General features: G+C 44.3%; 1 protein-coding gene across 1 annotated transcript in view; it reads right to left on the reverse strand.

Annotated features, from left to right (window-relative positions):
- Nucleotides 1-21,148, reverse strand: part of GPC3 (glypican 3) — a 436,626-nt gene that overhangs the window by 126,786 nt on the left and 288,692 nt on the right. The window contains exon 5 of the mRNA XM_056130281.1: nt 10,868-10,993. Coding sequence (XP_055986256.1) covers nt 10,868-10,993 — 126 coding nt within the window. The remainder of the gene's footprint in view (nt 1-10,867; nt 10,994-21,148) is intronic.

The following is a 21,148-nucleotide window of genomic DNA, read 5'->3' on the forward strand; positions in this document are numbered from 1 at the left end:
GGATGGGTAGGGCGCTTGCTTTGCATCAGTCCCTGGTTCCATCCCTGGCATCCCACATATTCCCCTGCATCCCATAGGATCCCTGAAGTACCACTAGGAGTGACGCCTGAGTCCAGAGCCAGAAATAAGCCCTGAGCATTGCAGGGTATGGGCCCAAATCAAAAGCAAAAAAGGAAAAATAAAAATTGGCCTTCCCACAAACCAAAGTCTTCCAAATACTTATTTTATTCCTAAAATAAGTCGCGGCCGCGTCACGTCTTATCAGGACATCTTTTTATGACATCTTATATCTCATTCCTACTTTGTACAAACTTGCAGGCTATCGAATGTAGCCTGCCCACAGGGCAGAGTCTGGCAAACTCCCCGTGGCGTACCCAATATGCCAAATACCAGTAACAATGATGGGTCTCATTCTCCTAAAGAGCCTTGAATATAATCTCAGGGCTAGGACGAAAGAGACGTTACTGGGGCCTGCTCGAGGCAATCGACGAATAACAGGATGATGAAATGAAATGAAAAATTCCTAAAATATATGCACCATAGGGCTGGAGAGATAGTGCAGGGGTTAAGGCACTTGCCTTGAATGTTTCATGACATAAAGTCCCCTGAGCACTGCTGTGGGCCATGCCTGAGCACAAAGCTAGGATAGCACCCAGATACTGCCAGGTGTGGCCCATATTACTTGCCACCCAGTTATGTGCATTGTAAAAAACAGAATCAATCCCTTCCCCTTGCCTGGATAATTGGAGGAAATAAGCCACTTTGTTGATTTCCTTTCTAAATTATTTTGTCCGTGTCAGACACCGGGTGTGAAGAGTTCTCACATTCATTCTCATTTGCAGATATGCTGTCACATTCCAAACCAGGAGGGAAAAAGAGCAAAGTAGTCTCCTGACCCTATTTTTCTGCAGCATCCAGATGATTCTGAGATAAGACCACAACTTATTATTTTTAGTTTTTGCTTTTTGGGTCACACCGGGCGATACTCAGTGGTTACTCCTGGCTCTGAACTCAGGAATTACTCCTGGTGGTGCTCGGGGGACCATATGGGATGCTAGGAATTGAACCTGGGTCAGCTGTGTGTAAGGAAAATGCCCTACCCGCTGTACTATCGCTCCAGCCCCAAGGCCACAATTTCTTGAGAATTAAAATCATTGCATTGCATACTCCTGCCACCGCCATTCCAATTAAGCAAGAAAAAAAATCCTGCAGCGGCATTAGCAACATGGAAAGACTTGGCTGCTCCATAGAATTCACAGTGAGTGTGTGCGCAGAGTTTCTCTGGTGAAATGGTTTGACTTCACAGGACGGACGGAGGGCTGGGGTGATGGCTCAAAGGGCTGTGGTACAAGTTTTGCACTTTGGAGTCCTGGGTTTGATCTCCCATCACCACAGGTCACCCAAGCACAAGGAGTGACTTCTAGGTACCACTGCACAAGCCAAAGAGAAGATATCTTTACTGTAATTTGTTTCTGTGAATCTCGAGGAGTTGATGCTCTAATGTGAGGCACCCGGCATATTCCAGAAAGTCCCAGAGACAGTCATACAAATTGAAGACTCCTTGCATGTGCAAGGCCCTGGGTTTGACCCCTAAGCACCCCAGCACACCTAAAAATTATAAAGAGAGAGAGATAGTTGGATGGAGAGAGAGCAAGCTGGAAAGATAGGACAACAGGTAAGGCGCTTATCGTGCATGCAGTCAACCTATGTTTGATTCCTGGCACTACAAATGCTATGGTCTCCTGAGCCCTGCCAGGAGTGATCCCTGATCACAGAGCCAAAGAGACAGAGAGGGGGGAATAAAGGAAAAAGGGAGAAAGGAAGAAGAAAAGAGGGAAGTATGGAAGAAAGGGAAGAAGTGAGGAAAGGTGCAAGGGAAGAAGGGAGGGAGATTGGGATTGAGGGAAGGAGGGAGAGAGGGAAGGAGGGAGGGAGGGAGGGAGGGAGGGAGGGAGGAAGGAAGGAAGGAAGGAAGGAAGGAAGGAAGGAAGGAAGGGAGATTGAGAGGGAGAGAGGAAGGAAGGAAGGAAGGAGGGAGGGAGGGAGGGAGGGAGGGAGGGAGGGAGGGAGGGAGGGAGGGAGGGAAGCAGGCTGACTCATAATCAATACAAGTGTGTATCTAGAAATATCAGTTGGAAACAACAGCAGTATTCTGGAGTCAACTGAGGGAGCCAGGCCACAGGACAAAGGAGCAGCAAGACTGGTTAGGACCGAATCAAAGGGAACTAAGGCATCATGTCAATGATTCAGCAGATACTCAGGAGATGTCATTTCATTCAATGATGATTTTATGCAGGGGCGGGGATGGGCCATTCCTGTAAGTGCTCAGGGGCTATTCCTGGGTGTTTGCTCAGGAATGACCCCTGGCAGTGCTCAGGGACCATATGCAGTGCCAGGAATTCAAATCAGGGTCAGATGCATGCAAGGCAAGCCCCATTGCCCTCGTACTAGCTTTCCAGCCCCAAGTGCTATTTTGTTTTAATGCTGATGAGAAAAAAATCAATTATTGGCTGGGCTGGTGCCACTGGGCAATGTTTGTATGGAGTATGCCAGTTTTCTCCATGTCTGTGTGGCTTTTGTCGAGGTACTCCCATTTCTGCACACATCCCAACGATGTGCAGGTAAGGTTCACTGATGTGTTGTCAACTGGCCCAGTTCGGAGCGTGTGAGTGTGCATGCACGTGTGTCATGCAAGAGCACTGCTGAGCACTGGGCAGCACTGAATGTGACCACCTATTACTTACATGTGTATCTGATGGAGATGCCCTACCCAAGGTGAGGTTCTGTCTTGTGCCCTCAGCTGCTGGAGGAGGCTCTACCCACCTTTACCCCTGAGTGACAATAAAGAGGTTGCAAAATGAGCGAATGTGTGAATATAAATTATTGAGTACTTAGCTGTTGCAAAAGGTTCTAGGTCTCTACAAGTTAGATGTTACCGTATCTTGAGAACATCCTGGAAACTCAATTATTGTCTATATCAACTATGGTAAAATAAGTTGTACATTATTTCACTTACAATCAGTTTCCAACAATCTATAGTTGATGTTCAATGAGGATGCAATGTACAAGTAGTTGCATATGCAATGTTTTTGTTTTGGGGTCACACCTGGCAGTACTCAGGGTTTCACCTGGCACTGTGCTCAGGGATAACTTCTGACAGAACTTGGGAGATTCTCTGGTGTGACAGGGATCCAAAAGGAGTAAGCCACATGCAAAGCATGCCCCCTACCTGCTGTACTATCTTTCTGGACCCATGCACAATTAATACCTCTCAATGTAACTTTTGTTTGTTGTGTTTTGAGGCGATGCATGACAGTACTCAGGGATCAATCCTGACAGGGTCCAGAAGACTATAGTGGGTGCCAGGGAGCGAGTCAGTCTTGTGCAATGCAAACACCTTACCCGCTATACTGTCTCTCTGGCCCCTCAGAGCTACTAGGGAACTAGAAAACTCCCACAGGAGGTATGTCGATTGTAGGAGTTGACTTCACATAAAGGGCTGAGAGAAAAAACTCAAAGAGTCAGCCTTGGTGGAAAAGGAATATAGATATGATGCTGGTGAAGGAAAAGCTAGCATTTAGGTGGCAGTCTAGAAGAATGTAGCTAGAAAAGCCTGAGGATGAGGTTGTGCATCTTGAAGGGTCATAGCAAGTTAAAATGAGAGCAGAAGTGGTGGGATAGTAACTGCTAGAACCACAGTAGTAGCTGGGATTCAGATCAAAGTGAATGGAGAACTAAAGGTCAGATACACAAAATGTGCTACTTCCAAACCATGAACTACTCGAAAGACCCCACTGATATATGCTACAGCTCAGCGGGAGCTCCAAAGCACGATGCTCAGTGAGCGATTGCCTTGCTAGGGAACAGAGAGACTAGATCAATACGTGGAGTCAGAAAGCGAATGACTGCTTCCCAGAGCTGGGGAAGGGGAGTGATCCCTAATGAGTAGAAGGGTTCTTTGGAGAATGAGAGAAGGTTCCGGAATGAGCTGGAGGTGATGATTGTACATCTTACATCTATGACAAAGGAACATGTGGCACACCTGAAAACTGTGTTAATTTCAGGGGCTAGAGAGGGAGTATAAGGGTTAAAACACCTGCCTCGGACACGGCTGAGGTGAGTTCAAACCCCCCACCAGAGTATCCCCTGAGCACTGCTAGGTGTGGCCACCCCCCCCCCCCAATGATACTACCTTCATACTACATGCATTTCACCTCAATAGACAAGCACACACTTGCTTGCATGCAGGCAGGCTTTTCATACACGTGGGTAGCACCACTAACTTGCCCCGGACTGATTTCTTCCCCCTCGTTCTTCTTATTAAGTTGTAAATTCCTCAGTAGGGGATTCTACTGGTCACGGAAGAGTCCCACAGGGCCTTGTCTATGGTAAGTGCTCAATCTCTGTATAATAAACCAGAATCATCAGCTGTCAAATGTAAAGACAAAACAGTATTTTGTTGCTCTTCCGAATACGGCGTCCGAACATGTACAGGTTTACGGGTTTAAATAGTTTCTTTGTTATACTGGCTCCAATAGAAATTAGAGTCCACACTAAACCAGGGATTGCATTGTGCCAAATCATCCAGAACAAGCATGAAAATGATAGCCAATCAATCCAGATATTTGGCTGAACAGTGCTAAATGCGGGGAAAGGAGGAAGTTGTGTTTACAAAAACCTTCACTCTTCTCATAGGTATTCACAATGTGTAGCAACAGGCAAAACCCACATTTAAAGTTCAGTGTTCACTTATATCCATGGGTGCTTTCCCTTTTCTCCTGGTCTGGGAGATTATCTATCTAATTCACAAAGGCGAAAGACAAGATTTTTCTGCCTTTGGCAGCTGCAGAAAATCTTTGCCTGTAGGATATATGGTGGCCTGCTAATTGGAGGAGTCCCAGCTAAATACAGAAGTCAATGCTTATCACAAGCCAATGTTTATCTCGGGGTGCTGGTAGGAAGGTGAGAACAAATTTTCAGCTAATGTGTTACTTCCTGGGATTAGATAAGTGAAAAATGTTGCCTTTAATGGATTTGATTCTAAGAGCTATGCTTCTTTCTTTCTTTCTTTCTTTCTTTCTTTCTTTCTTTCTTTCTTTCTTTCTTTCTTTCTTTCTTTCTTCCTTCCTTCAATACTGCAACTGACATGAATATTGATCAATATTTTCTTCCACATCATTTTTTTAAATCATCTGTGTCCTCCAATGAGTCTCATTCCCTTTCAAGATCTTTGGGTAGGGAAGGAGGATATGGTCCCCCACCACCACATCTGGTGGTGATGGCTGGCAGTTTTTTTGGGGGGGTCATATGTGGGATTGGGGATTTAAACCCTGAGTCAGAGCTTTGGCACCTCCCCAAAGATCATTTCTGGAACTATAGTACTGTGTGTGTGTGTGTGTGTGTGTGTGTGTGTGGTGGGGGGACTTGGGCTTTTTGGTCTATACCTGGTGGTGCTATTAAACTATTCCTGGGTCCCTGCTCAAGAGTGATCTCTGTCAGTGCTCAGTGGACCATAGCATTACTGGGGGGTAGAAAGGGGGATGGAAACAGGGTTGGCTACATGCAAGACAAACATCATAATGTCTGTAATATCTCTCCGCAGCCCTCTGGGCTGTATTATTCTTTCAGACATTCTTCAAATAAAATATTTAAACACCTTAGTTCACAAAGCTGTTCATAACACAGTTGTTATGGGTTTTTGACAGTTCAACACCAATCCCACCACCAGAGTGACCTTCCCTCCACCACTGCCCCCATTTTCTCAACCACTCACCCAGCCTGCCCCCAACTTAGCAGGCACACAATAATTTGTTTTATGTTGGGGCTGGAGTGATAGCACAGTGAGTAGGACATTTGCCTTGCACACAGCTGACCCGGGTTCGATTCCCAACATCCCATATGGTCCCCCGAGCACCGCCAGGAGTAATTCCTGAGTGTATGAGCCAGGAGTAACCCCTGTGCATTTCCAGGTGTGACCCAAAAACTAAAAAAAATTGTTTTATGTTGCCTGTTGGACTGTATCATTCTAATTCTGTCTATAAACATATTACATTCTTTTCTGGTGTTTCTCCCTTCTTCCATAATATATATGTCAAGAATAAAAGTTGTGGGGCTGGAGCAATAGCACAGTGGGTAGGGTGTTTGCCTTGCATGCAACCGACCCGGGTTTGATTCTCAGCATCCCATCTGGTTCCCCAAGCACTGCCAGGAATAATTCCTGAGTGAAGAGCCAGGAATAACCCCTGTGCATCGCTGGGTGTGACCCATAAAGCAAAAAAAAAAAAAGGATAAAAGTCGGAACAAATATTTTTTCAGAAATATAAATAAGTTTAAGTTTGGAATAATGGCATTTATCCATAAGAATAATATGTCTTTTTTGTTCAATACACAAAACTAGCAAACTGGACAACACATTTTCCGCTAACAGGATTATGTGAATGGTGCAAGGGTTTACTTAACTTTCCTTTTTTGATTTTTGGGCCAAAAATGGCAGAGTTCAGGGCTTGCTCCTAACTCTGTAATCAGGGATCATTCCTGATGGAGCAGGGGGACCATATGGGATGCTGGGGATCAAAGTTGCAAGCTAGGGAAGCGCCCTACCTGCTTTCCTATTGTCTGGCCCCTTGACTAACTTTTCAACTCATTTAAATTTAGCTGGCTTCAGAATGCGCCAATTGAAAAGGACTTCAATTTGATAGAAAACTTTCTTAGTGTCAGGGCAACATACCTCAGAAAAGAATCCTAGGCATGAAATAGGTTATAAAAGCAAAATTCTATTAAGAAAGGGGGAAATCTTGACATTTGCAACAACAGAGATGGGCCTTCAGGGGATAATAAAGGTAAAAGGTAAAGGCCCTCCCGTTGATCGTCGATTTGCTCGAGCGGGCCCAGTAACGTCTCCATTGGAGACTTTGTTGTTACTGTGTCTGGCATATCGAATACTCTCGGTAGCTTGCCGGGCTCTCCGAGAGGGTTCGGAGGAATCGAACTCGGGTCGGCCATATTGGCCGCTTGTGAGGCGAACGCCCTACCCGCTGTGCTATCGCTCCAGCCCGTCAGGGGATAATGCTCAGTGAAATTAGTCAGATAAAGACAACTGCCATATTCTTTCCCTCACATGTGGGAGCTAAAGAAACAAAGAACCTGAACAAACAAAACAGAAACTGGGCCAGAGCAATAGTATAGCTGGTAGGCTGTTTGCCTTGCGCACAGCCAAACCGGGGTTCAATCCCCAGCAGCCCATATGATCTCCTGAGCACTGCCAGAAAAAAATTCCTGAGTTCACAGTCAAGAGTAACCTCTGAGTGTCAAATGGTGTCCCTGCTCCCCTCCACCACAAAAAAACCCAAAATAAAACACACACACACACACACACACACACACACAAATTCTTGGATTCCAACAGTAAAATAGTGGTTATTTGAGGGGTAGGTGGGTGGGCAGAGAGTGGTGGCTGGAGGCTTCCCTTTTGGGGGGGTGTGGAGGGCACAGTGGGGCTCAGGAATCACTCCTATCAGGGCTCAGGGATATATAGGGTTCCAGGTATCCAATGTGGGTTGGCCTTGTACCATGTACAAGATAAAATGCCCTACCTACTATACTATCAATCACCCCATCCCTAGAAACCTGAATTTTTAATGGTGATCATAACAGAGTAAATTTGGATGTTGGAGTCTAATGCTCTACACCTGAAACTTATGTAAAATTAGTCCTGGGAATTCTTTTGACTGAATTAAACCAGATCATCTGATTGCGGGGAGGAGTGGAGGCTGGTTGGGTCACACCCGGCAGTGCTTCTTAGCGGCTATTTCTGGATATATGTTCAGGAGTGACTTGTCACTCCATGTGTGCAGAATGAGCCAGGGTCAGCTGCATACAAGTCAAGTGCCTTCACCTCTGTACTCCCTCTCTGCCCTCTGAATTTTTTTTGAAGAACAAGCAAAGAAAACACCCATCAGGGTAACATTTACCTTAAGGAACATAATAATGAAGCTAGTTGCATTGATGCTTAATACTCATAGGTGCTCAGATATTTGTTAAATGAGTTCATAACTGAATGAATGGAAACATTAAAAATAAATGTTACTGTCACTGTCCTCCCATTGTTCATCGATTTGCTCGAGTGGGCCCAGTAACGGCTCCATTGTGAGACTTTGTTGTTACTGTGTTTGGCATATCGAATATGTTATGGGTAGCTTGCCAGGCTTTGCCATGTGGGCGAGATACTCTTGGTAGCTTGCCGGGATCTCCGAGAGGGGCAGAGGAATCGAACTTGGGTTGGCCATGTTGGCTGCGTGCTAGGCAAACGCCCTACCTGCTGTGCTATCGCTCTGGCCCAAAAGAAATGTTGTCAAATTTAATTTCCTCTGCAATAAGAAACCTCTGGAAGGAATGACACTGCTTCAAAGGAATCAGTATTCAAGAATTGCTTGTTTTGGGGTGGGGGAAACATCTGGCTGTGCTCATGGCTTACTGCTGGTTCTATGCTCAGGGACTACTCCTGGCAGAGCTCTGGGGACACTTTGTGGTGCTGGGAATGGAACCAGGGCCTGTGAGGCAGTTGTTTTACCAGCTGTACCAACTCTCCAGACCAGGAGTTTCTCATTGAGGGTCACATTTGGAAAGTCATTGGGGACCGTTTTCCTTCAAGTTTACACAAGACCCACCATGCAGTTTCTTTTAAAAATATATTGTTTACACCTGCCTTAAAGCAGCTGTCTTTAATAAAGTCAAATATCAACTGCTTTTCTCTGGCAATTAATGAAACACATCCAAACAGTTAAGTATATTTTCATGATTCCACTTAGTACCTGATAAGTTTTTGGGATGATGAATAGACACCATTTTCCAGAATGCAACGAGTTTTGTAGGGTCGATCATCCAACTGGATGAATTTGCATTTGCTACGGGGAAAATCTAGCTCCATGAGAGTGTGGTGCCTCTTCTCAGGTGGCTTGCAATCTTAGTAGCTCTGAGCATCTCATTCCCCTTTGTGGGTTAGGAAAATACCGTAGTCAAGAAACTAGCTGTTTTGTTTTGCCTTGTGTAGGAAAGGAGAGCAATTGGAAAGGGAGAAAGAAAAGTTACATGGACCGAGATTCTAGCATGTATCCGTCTGCTTTGGGATTTACTTTCATGATGTCACCTGCAAGTTAAGTAGTCTAGCCCCCTCCAAGGGGAAGACCAGACATTCTAGGGCATCATTCTTCTGTTTGAGCCCTACAGGCCTGATCTGAATACAGGTCCGACTGGCAGTTAGAACTTAGGCAGTAGACCAGTTGTCTCAATCTTTCTACACCTGAGACTGCTGTCTAAAGAATGCTATTCTAGGCGAAATGATTCACTCCCAAAAGTACACAGCAAGTAAGAGAAAAGAGATGTAAACCCACAACTGGCTCCAAAGTCTTTCCCTGGTTCTTGTATAATGGTCATGGTAATGGTCATGGTTCTCCCGTTGTTCATCGATTTGCTCGAGCGGGCCCAGTAACGTCTCCAGTAATGTCTCCATCATGAGACCTGTTGTTACTGTGTTTGGCATATCAAATACGTCACGGGGAGCTTGCCAGGCTCTGCCGTGTGCGCGAGATACTCTCGGTAGCTTGTCGGGCTCTCCGAGAGGGACAGAGGAATCGAACTCAGGTCGGCCATGTTGGCCGCTTGTAAGGCAAATGCCCTACCGCTGTGCTATCACTCCAGCCCAGTTAATTAATTCCAGTTCCATCATGATTAATTAGCTTATGTCCTGATACTGAGTCCTTTCAGGATGGAGACTTCCTAAAGAGTAGACCCGAGGCCATTCCTTGATGGCAAGATATGCTTCATTCATGTGAAGTAATAGAGGTCAGGAATACTAATTTTAGTAGTTCACTAAAAGTTTCATGCGGACAAAAATGTTTTCGATGTCACTGGCACTTAGAAGGTGCCCGATAAATATTTGCTCAACACATGAGTAGCTGTTATTTTTTTTCTGGCTCTGAGCAACTTGTTTTATTTTATTGGGTTTTGGGCCACACACAGCAGTGTTTTAGGCTTATGCCTAGCTCTGAGCTCAAGGACCACTCCTGGCAAGCTCAGGAGACCATAAGGGGTCATGGGAATCAAAACCAGGTCAGCCACATACATGGCATGTGCCCTGCCTGCTGCACTATCACTGCAGCTCTCTGAGCAAATTCTTGCTAAGGGAACATAAGCACAGATGATATTAATACTTTATGATTACCCATTTCAGTAAAGCTGCTTAGTAAAAAGGTACACTCTCCCACTTTTCTCCTTTCCTCTATCTTTATCAGTAAACTGGGAAAATGTAACAATATGTGTTTCCTAAAATTAGTCTGAGGATGAATATGGTTATACAGGTAAATACTAACAAGGTGTTTGATATGTAGTCTCTCAAAAGCTATCTATTCGTTTGAATATGGTTACTTCAACAATTAATAAGAGTCTATAGCATGAGGAGCAGGCTGGAGCGATAGCACAGTCGTAAGGCATTTGCCTTGCATGTGGCCAGCCTGGCAAGCTCCCAGTGGCGTATTTGATATACCAAAATCAGTAACAAGTCTCAGAATGGAGATGTTACTGGTGCCCGCTTGAGCAAATCCATGAACAATGGGAGGGCAGTGCTACAGTGCTATATTTTTTGAAAAACAGTGAAATATTACTGAATGTGCAGTTCACTAGGTGCTTCAAAGCGTTCCAATTCAGTGAGGGCTCTAAGTTACAGGGAGCATCAGAATGTCACAGATGCTCAGTTGTGTGTTTTATTCTAGGGAATCTAACAGAGGCAGAGAGAAGATGCAGCTGATGTTGAGAGAAGCGACCAATGACTCTTTCCCAAATACTGCTCTATTTAACACTCAAAAACCATTACCTCTCCACAAGTTCTTGTCCGTTCCAGCAAAGGGTATCGTTTTCGGCCACAGGGCTGTGGCTGCAGACGTAACCGGGCAGAGCACTGTAGAAGCTAATGAAGGACTTCAGCTTCTGAATGAGTTCCCTGAAAGAACAACAAAACATCCTTGTGTAAGAGGCAAGTTAAACCCCAGTCTGAGAAAGGTTCATTTCCTTATCAGCATGACAGAAAGGTTCTGCCAGACTGAGTAGAGCCAGGCGTGATTTTTAAAGACATTTTGAACCACGAGGCCACACGTACGTGTTTTTTTTCTCTTCCTTTCTAAATCAATAAAATGATATTAGGTAAAAAGTCACCTGCCATATAATGTGTTATTCCCATCTGAAGGGTGATTTAATTCTCACATTCATTTCCCTGCATGTTACACTTTTATTTGGGGGGGTTCACAATGCGTTACCTACATTCTCAAAGGTGCTGCTGATTACGAAGCATATTGGAGCTCTACATATCTCTGGGTTTCTAAGTGTAATTGGGTGCATTGATTGTAATTTACAAGGCTATTAACCCTAGAGCAGGCCCCTTTCCGTACACGTTCTGGTTAATGGTTGCAGTTCAGAATCACAAGGGTGCTCAGAGCAATAGAAACTCTCTGAAATTCTGCTGACCTCGGAGTCAGAGAAACTCACATCTGCCAGAGGACAGGGGTCTCTTTGTTCTTTGTCTGTAGAGAGTAGATCTTATGGGAAAGGTGCTGGAAGAATGGGATCCTAGCATATTTTATTATTTGCTTGCCTTGCCTTTTATGATAAGGGGTGTCTGTGTCTGTGTCTGTGTGTGTGAGAGAGAGAGAGAAGGGGGGGAGAAAATATTTTGGGTATGGTTTTAGGTCTTGAAACATATAAAAACACACATAAATACCCAGGCTATTATCTTCTTTCAGATGTACATAGGCACAAAGATACTGCAGAGTGGAAAGAAGGGGATACGTTAATACAGAAACATTGGAATATCTATGCAATCGATGTCCAGTAGACAACAAATAAAAAGAAAAAAATTCCAAAGTAGAGCTCCTGTTAGAAAGAGAGTTAAAACTTCCTTCATATCCCAGTCTATCTTAAGTTTCCACTAAGTGTTTGAAGATTTTTTGTCAGGGAATTTTCTGGCATCTGAGTAATTATTCAGCAGTGTCTCTAGGCTAAGTATGGGCTGGCCTGATATACAGGCCGAGGGAGAGGAGCCGGAGGCCAGAATCTCATTTGGACACTGGTGGGACTCCTGAGCACACAGATGCCTTCTAGGGATGGTTGTCAGATCTGGACCACAGAAGAAACACAGTGGAAATGATTCTTTTGAATTTAAGGCTGCTTTCCATCTTGTTAATCATCACACTTTTTTGCTTCAACTGGTCAGTTAAGAAAATTTACAGCTTGCTTCAAGTCGCCATCAAGCAAGGGTACACCATGCAAGAAAGGCTAGTGGGCTGGAGCAATGGCACAGTGGGTAGGGTGTTTGCCTTGCACGCGGCTGACCCGGGTTCAATTCCCAGCATCCCATATGGTCCCCTGAGCACCGCCAGGAGTGATTCCTGTGTGCATGAACCAGGAGAAAGCCCTGTGTGTTGTCAGGTGTGACCCAAAAAAAGTAAAAAGAAAAAAAATGGAAAAAAGAAAGACTAGTGGGACATCTACAGTCCTGATGCCCAGTGTTTGCTTCCCCATAACCTTGAACTTCACAGCCTTGCTTCTTCCATAACCACAGTGAAAAGGCTCAAAATAGGGCAAAGAAAAGGCAGCATTAGAGTTTCTCACCAAGGAAAAAGATGGGTTCAATTAACACTAATAGGAGAGATACTCTGTTTTACAAGGTAATAACGCAGTTCCCAAGAGTGGAAACTGAGACTACAGAGTGAGGCTGAATAATTACCCCGCTCCATGAGAAAATGGAATATGGCCATTAGTCTATGGGAAATGATGGGCCTCTCTTTAATAAAAGAGTGTCCCTTAGGCCTTCTCTTACCTCCAAAGTGTCTCTTACTAACAGAGCACGTGGCAAGAAAAATGGAATTCAAAGCAAAGCCTTCCAATCTAACCTCCCTAGTAGAAGCTTTTTCAAAAGGCCCTCTAAACTTCTCCCAGCTGCCCAAAAGCTTTTACTGTTTTCTTGGATTAATGCGCTGGAACTGAGTAGTGGACGAGTAGGAAAAAACGTCCAGCTAAATATTGAGGGGATGAGGGACTGAATGAATTTGAGGACCTCCCACTTTAATGAAGAAATAGTGGTATACCTTGGTGTTGGTCAAGATAAAAAGTTGGAGAAAACCACAAAGAATGTGAATAATGTGAACACAGCTTGGGCCATCAAAGCCCCGAACCCAGCAGCATGTCTTTGGAAATTTGAACAAAGTAACTTGGAAAACTAAAAGGCCTCCTCATATGTCACTGAATACTTGTTACTCCACAGGACACAAATGATGGATAGAGGAAGAGTCTGTGGGTTTTCTTTGTTTTGTTTTCCTTTGTGGGGGGGCAACGATCAGTGATGCTCAGGGATCTTTGCTGGCGGTGCATGGGGGACCATATAGGATACTGGGATCGAACCCAGGTCAGCTGTGTGCATGGCAAACACCCGAATCACTGTACTATCGCCGCAGCCCAAGAGACTGTTTTAAAAACTGCCTCATAACTCTTTAGTTGAATTTAGTATACAGCTGCATTTAGCAATCATAATGTAATGATGAATGGATTGTCAGAACAGCCCCCTTTAAAGCTGTCAGGACTAAAGCAAAGAGCAATAATTTTGGAGGTTGATTCCTGTGAATTTCAAATGCCAGCTACTCCACACCCTCAATTACTCAGCAGTGGAAAATTCTACATTTTGTCAAATACTAAAATTATCGAGCTGAAGTTTCTGTGTCGGTAAAATGAAACTAATGAGAGGTTGCAATGATCAAATGAGACAACGAATGAACAGTTTGGTACTAGGGAGGAGGGTTTGGACCATACTCAGTGGTACTCAGGAACACTCGATTTGTGCTCAGAGGTCACTCCTGGAGGTGCTCAAATTGATGAGTTTGAAATGGGCTCGGCCCATGCAAACCAAGTGCCTTTTAATTTCTAAACCATGTCTCTGGCTCCATTTATAGATGTTTAGCAGAGCACTAAACCCCACAATGTTAGCCATTACCAAATTTTCATTATTATGATGCTATAAGCCAGAAAGATATTGATATAAAATATTTCCCATAGGTCAGATAAATGAATGTACTCAAGATGATTTGGATATTTTCAAGTTCTAGTCAACTTTTTTATGCCCAAGATAAATAAATCTTTCATCATCTGAGGTGGTTATTAGCAAGTATACCAGGTTACTTACCAACATATCATTCTTAGTATTCTTTCCAAAGTTTAGCTAGTGATTTTAAGGACTAATATAGCACAGTCATTTGAATTTTTTTGATTAGTAGAAAGGTGACACTCACAAGGATTTATACCAAAGAATAATATGCAGCACTTAGTACAATAGGTGGGATATGGAACCCACCTAGGTTTCAAACACTCGTGAGTGGATAATGAAGGGGTGGCATAGATACACAGTATAAAACTATGCAAATGTAAAGAATGATGAAATCATGCCATTGGCTACAACTTGGATGGAACTGGAAGGTATCATGTTAAGTAAAGTAAGTCAGAAGAAAAAGATCAAATACCAAATATCTTACTAATCTGTGGTATATACAATAACACGACAATGGAAGGCAAGGTAACAAATGTGAGTCAACTCTTGGCCCTTCATAGAAACAAAAAGGCAGCAAAGAAGAAACAATGAAGGGAAGTAAGAAGAAGCAAATGGGAGGTAACAGGGAATGATACACACATCGGTGGTTAGAGGGGTGGTTTATTTATATATCTAAATGACAAACCACAATAATTAAACTTAGAATTGTGTGTTAAAGAGATAGGTTGGGGGACCGGAAGGAACCTGAGGACTTGGGTGAGGGAAGCTGACACTACTGGTTCGATTGGTGTTAGAACATTATATGCCTGAAACTCAATCATGGACCCATTTGTAATCACACTGACAAAAAATGTAATGCATCATCTATGGAGGGTCAGGATGCAGTCAAGTTATAAGAGGTAAATGAGTCATGGGGAAAGGCAAATCAAAACTGCAGTGAGATGCCACTTTCCATCCATTCAAATGACTATGATGAAAAAAAAGAGAGCAATGAATGCGGGCGAAGATGTGGAGAAACTGGAGTCTTTACACATGGGTGATGGGAACGCAAATAGGGGTGCCACTGTGAAGAATAGCTTTGGTGTTCCTCACACAACTCATCATAGAGCTGCTCTCTACCCCCAAAGTCCACCCCGGATGGAAGCTGAGAGTGTCATGTTAAGTGAAGTCAGAGAGAAAAGGACAAATAGCAGATGATCCTACTCGGAGATGGGATCTAAAGAAACAAAGCAAAGGACTAGACGATGTCCAATGAGAACTGATTAGACCCTGATCAAAGAATGGATTTTACCAAGATGTGGAGTGGACAGAAGCGCTGGGGCTCTATGAACAGTAGTTGAGTTCTATTGAAGCTCTGGCGGTGGTGGGGTGTTGTGGCAAAGCTGTACCTCTAGAATACATAATCTTTTACATTCCTGTCAACTAATGTTACCTCTCAATTAAAAAATGAAAAAGAAAGTAGGACCGGAGGGCTGGAGCAGTAGTACAGTGGCCTTGCACATGGCCAATCTGGGTTCGATTCTCAGCATCCATTATGGTCCCCTGAGCACCGCCAGGAGTGATTCCTGAGTGCAAAGCCAGGAGTAACCCTTGTGCATTGCCGGGTGTGCCCCCCCCAAAAAAGGAAAGAAAGTAGGACCAGAGACTTTCATTGCACATTTCTGACCTGGGTTCAATACCCAACACTGCATAGGGGCACCAACATATGGCCAGCAGTGATCCCTGAGCACAGAGTTAAGGGTTTGATTAGTGGAAAGGTGACGCTCTTGAGCAAAGTCAGGTGTGGCCCATCCACTTCTCTTCCACCCTACAAAAAGGAAAGTTCTCATAAAAGTACAATTACATGTGTGGCTCATATCAGAAAAAGACAGAATTAATAGCAAGCAAGAAGTGAAAGACAGATGTCTGCAAACTGATGAATGGAGAAACAAACACATATTCCACAAAATGAAATGCCATTCAGTCCTCAGAAAAATCGCCCGAGTTATGGAGGAATTCAGGTTTGTGGGATTATAGCTCAGCACAATCATGATTGAGAGAGAATCAAAAAAGGGTATAGAAGAGAGAAGAAAAAATATTTCTCAGAGTGAGGACTTTCTCCTGGGTGCTACTTGCTCCTTGGAATTCTGAAAGGAAATTATCAGCAGAGTTGGGCAAGAGCCTGCTTTGTACAGAGAGGAAATGAAACCAGGGCTGAGAGGGAGAAGAGAAATTTGTAAGAGCTACTTCAACACTGCCAAGTCTGTACATGGCGGTTTACAACTATTCTTCCCTCATGTCTCAAAATGAAATCTGCAGGTTTTCTTTCCAATTGTAAAGGAAATATTTGCTCACTGTGGGACATCTACAAAGTAAGGAAAGGGGGAAGGATAAAAGAAACCTAAGTCTTACCAAGCAGGCACAATCACCACGGATATTTGGACTTCTTTCCTCTTAGATTTTTCTCTCCCACAATGTCTTTTGTTCCTCTAAAACTTAACTCTTCTTGATAGGCTTATTCACTGAGTTATTTTTCATTCTCAAAGTGGACTATTCCCATCAGAACTCACCTCATATCCAAGATGGCTTTGATTCAAAAAAACGCCTCAGAATCATTAAGTAAATGCCAGTTCTCACATAACTCCCAGGGGTTGTGGTTTGAAGCAGTATGCATGTTTAGAGAACAAAGAGCAAGGCTCCAGCCCAGACAGCTTACCTTTGAGTCCCAAAGTACAATGTTTTCAAGCAGGCCATTCCTTCCATGCAAAATCCCCCACATATGGTGGTGAAAGAAACCTTGCTTTGTCCAAGAAACTTTGATCCTTAGGTTAAGCTGGAGCAAGACTACAAGCTAGGCACTTGCCTTGCATGTGGCCAATCTGGGTTTGATCCCTGGCACCACATTTGATCCCTGAACGCCGCTAAGAGCAATTCCTGAGTGCGGAGCCAGGAGTAAGCACTGCCCGCTGTGTACCTAGCCACCAGAAAAGGAACTCTGATTCTTGAAAAGAAATCCAAATGTCCGATTTTGGAGGCTAGACTTTCTAAATGGTTGGAAAATTAATGAGTTTTACCAAAGGCAGATGGCTAAGTAGGTGGTAATGTCCTCTGAGACTCACAAGCAGCAGAGTTTGTCAGGAGCCCCTTACACCTCCACCCCTCATGGCATTTCCAGGGCTTCTTTCATTTCTCTTCTTCCTTGCCACTTCTCATTCCTCCTTCTTAAACTTGTTCTGGCACGAGAAGCAAGTGCATTTTGCCTTTTCTTTGGTCTGAAAGGAAACTTTCTCTCCTGGTTTCTAACTGGGGTGTGTGATAGTTCCCTGTTCTCTACTCAGGGGCGCCCCCTTGTGGTTCTCGGGGGACAATGTAGTGCCAGGAATCAAACCACGGTCAGCCAAACCAGGCTAGCACCTAAACCCCAGTACTATTTACTTCCCTCTTTTAAAAGGGTACCTGAAAATTAAATGAAATGACCCATTAGTTATCCAAGGATAACTCAGTCCATATTTCTTTCTTTGTGCTAGGCACCTATGACAGAGGACAAAAGACTTTCCACCCAGAAACCGAGGCAGTGTGCCCTAATGCCTTGAACAAAAGGTTCCAGAAACTTTGGTCAAGGAGTTGCCTGGGATGTGAAAACTATTTGATGAGAGGGAAGGTTCAATTTCTCTTTATTCTAGTACATACTTGCCAAACATTCTGCGTGCCCAAGAGGTGGCATGGCCTATGGCTCTCACTTTGGACAAACCTACCATCGTGCTGACAGCAGTCTTCTGCTCAGAAAAAAGAGTCTCTTCACCAAAGTTTCCATTCAATGTGGAACAAAAGGAGAGGACCCCTTTGCACACATGACCCACATGGAAATGTTATGGCTGGGTGATCTCCCCTGGAGGGCTCCCAGTAACTCTTCCTTGGGTTGTGGGGGAAGGGGATTCCCTTTGCTTTCTTTCCATGATTTGCTTGGGCGGGTATCAAAGCAGCATTAATTGGAAACCACTGTAAGTCAAAACCAGCCTTTCACACCCAATTGCCAAGTCCTGAACTTTCCTCCTTTATCATTAAGGTTCTTTTTATGCTTAATAGGAAGTCCTATGACATTTCAAAAACCAGGAAAACACATCAATTAACAAAAGAATACAAAACCTAACCTGTAATTGGAATGATACAGAAGAGTACTGCTAAGAACTTTCCACAACTTCTGAGGCCAAACTCCGCTTCCCACCACCCGCCCCCTCCCCCGCACTGCCCCCTTCCAGAGACCAGCCCAGGTCATTTCTCTACTGTCACCTCTGCCTGCAACAGCTTCTTTGTCCTTCTTCAGCGCTTGCATTTATGATGTTTCACTCAAGGAAGGCCCACCTCCAAAGTTCTTTTTTTCCCCAAGACTTTTCTTGAATTTGGTGTGGAGATTTTCTCTCCGTCCCAGGAATCAGGCTAGCAGAATTTGAACATTGCCTGGCTTGGGCCTTCACTCACCCCTTTCGAAACTCATTTATTTGGGTATCTGTCTCCTTTGCTAGGCTGCAAGCTCCTATTCATCAAAGCCTAATCCTTCCACAATGCTTAGCATAGAAGGAGTATTGACAAACAGGGAAAGGAGGAGAGTCCTTGGACCAGACCCGAAACACGCTTGATTCACTCAAGACATACTTTGTTGTTTTGTTCAGAGCAGGGAAGACACCAGTAAGCTTACAAAGCCGCTTAGCCAATGGGGAGCAGCAGTCTGAGAAGGGGTGGGAGAAAGCATTGATTTCGGGGCAGGGAGAAAGATCAGCTTTTGTTCTTTTCTTTAGGGGTCATTTACTAGTGTCACTTAATCCACTGCCCTTTATGACCAAGTCAGAAGGGAAGGCGGAGACAGGGAGGGCAAGGCAGGGGAAGGCTGGAATGCAAAGCTGTAATTTCCCCAGGCGAAAGGGATTGAGTGACCCCAGGTTAACGTGATCCTGGGTTATTAATATGTCCCAGGTTCGCGTTTCAGCCAGCTATCTGGGATACTGACCTTGGATGGACGATAACCCTAAAGACTGAGGGATTTCGAAATGGCAAAGATGGTGCTGGTATATGTCACCCAACTTCATGGGGCAATAGGGAGACCAACGACAAGGAAGGTTGGATCATCAGGAAGAAAAGAGACATTCAAGAGGGCAAAAGAGAGCCTGACATCTGATGCTGAAAATAGCACAGCAGGCAGGGCTGGGAAGACCTTATTCCTTCTCATCTAATTGTGCTCCTTGCTCCTCTTGTCTGCCCCTCACTGTATAGTGACAGCTATTTCCCATTCTCAGCCCCGCAAGGAACAGTGGGCTCACAAACACCCAGTTATGTCTCTAAATCGCCTTTACATGGAGGCAGCTATTTTTTAAAGTTTTGTTGTGTGCTGCAAACTACCCAGTTGGGGGCAGACCAAACAAACAGATGACTTCAGAAGCCTGGCAATGAAATCCTTACATTCTTTGTGTGTTGTGATTTTAATAAGGCAAAGGGCTTTGCAGCTCATAATCAGATCCAGACAGCTTGCTCACAACTTCCACCAACCGAATGCTACAAAAGGATTCCTTTCCAATTATCATATTTTTAACCACAGAGTATGGAGCTTGCGCATGGGTGTGAAGGGTGCTAGAAAGCCCTCCCACTCCCCCGGGACAATGTGAAATGCTGTTCAGAACATACTGGGAAATGTATAAAAGTACGAACATTCTGCCAAAACAAGCTCTAATCATATCAGATTGGGGGATGCAAGGCTGTGTTTTTAGCAAGTCAGAATATAAGTCCTCAAGACTCTCCTCTTTCCAAGAGGGCTTACAATGACCTCTGCGAGGGAGTGAAAGAACAAGCACTCTCCAGTGGTTTTGTTTTCTCATTCTGCTCAAGGAATAGGGAAGACGAGCCCCATGCTTTGGCATACAAAAAAAGGTGAGCACCACATCATAGGGTGGACCCAGGTTTCCAGTGATCAAAGGAGCCTTCCTTGGCTCCTGCATCCTCAAGTCTACATGTTTTGCAATGATTCGTCCCATCCTTCCTTACTTCACATGGTGAGCACTGATGTCCAAAATGAATCTAAATCTAGTGGTAAATCCAGGTGCCCAGCCAAGAATCCATCTGTCATCCGCCCCCCCCCCCCGGACGAATTAACACCTATAGACCTATAGAGTGTCTTGGAATGGATGCCAAGATAAAAGCCATGGTAATGAGGCTTTGTTCAAGCTCCCACTTACTGAGAAATGTTCCCAGGACGAAAAGTTCATCTCAAAGGGGGGATAGGTTGGGTGGGCTTACTTTACAAAAGTTCCAAAGATGATTGTTTAGGGGCCACACCTAGCTGTGCTTGGGGGCTCCTCCTGGTTTTGTGCTCAGAAGCAACTTCAGGTGATACTTGGGGGACCAGGTGTGCTCTGTGACATGGAAACAGGCTGGCAGGATGCAAGGATGGCTCCTTAACCCCTGTACTATCTCTCTGGGCTACAAATGACATTTTCATGAAAACAAAAAAGTAGTGATAAAAGGGTATTATTACTGAAGTTTTACAAATCTTGACTGCACCCCCTCAGTGTACCCAAAAGGGAGAGAGGGAGTGAGAGAGAGAAAGAGAGAGGAAGGGAGAGAGAAGGAGAGAGGGAGAGAGGGGGTAGGGGAGAGAGGGGGAAAGAGGGAGAGAGGGAGAAAAAAGAGGGAGAGAGGGGGTAGGGAGAGAGGGGGAAAGAGGGAGAGAAGGAGAAAAAAGAAAAGTGTTTGACATTGAGGCAGGTTGAGGGGTAGTGGGATCAAAATTAGGGTCATCAGAGGTGGGAAATGTACACTGGTGGAGGGGTGGGTACTGGAACATTGTGTGACTGAAACCCAATCATGAACAGTTTTGTAACTGTATATCTTATGGTGACTCAATAAAAAATAAACTAAAATCTTGACTGCATGGTTTACTATGACACCATTAAATTTGTCTATCAGGTTCTGCTTTGACTTTGTTGAAATTTGTTGTTCACATGAAGCACAAGAACACAAATCAAGCTTGACATCTATAGGGAGTTAACAATATGAGGGATTCACAGAGCCTCTAACAGGGTGTTTGGAAGTTTTGAC

Source organism: Sorex fumeus, unplaced genomic scaffold, assembly GCF_029834395.1.
Source record: "Sorex fumeus unplaced genomic scaffold, SorFum_2.1 ptg000075l, whole genome shotgun sequence".
In the NCBI taxonomy this organism is placed as follows: domain Eukaryota; kingdom Metazoa; phylum Chordata; class Mammalia; order Eulipotyphla; family Soricidae; genus Sorex; species Sorex fumeus.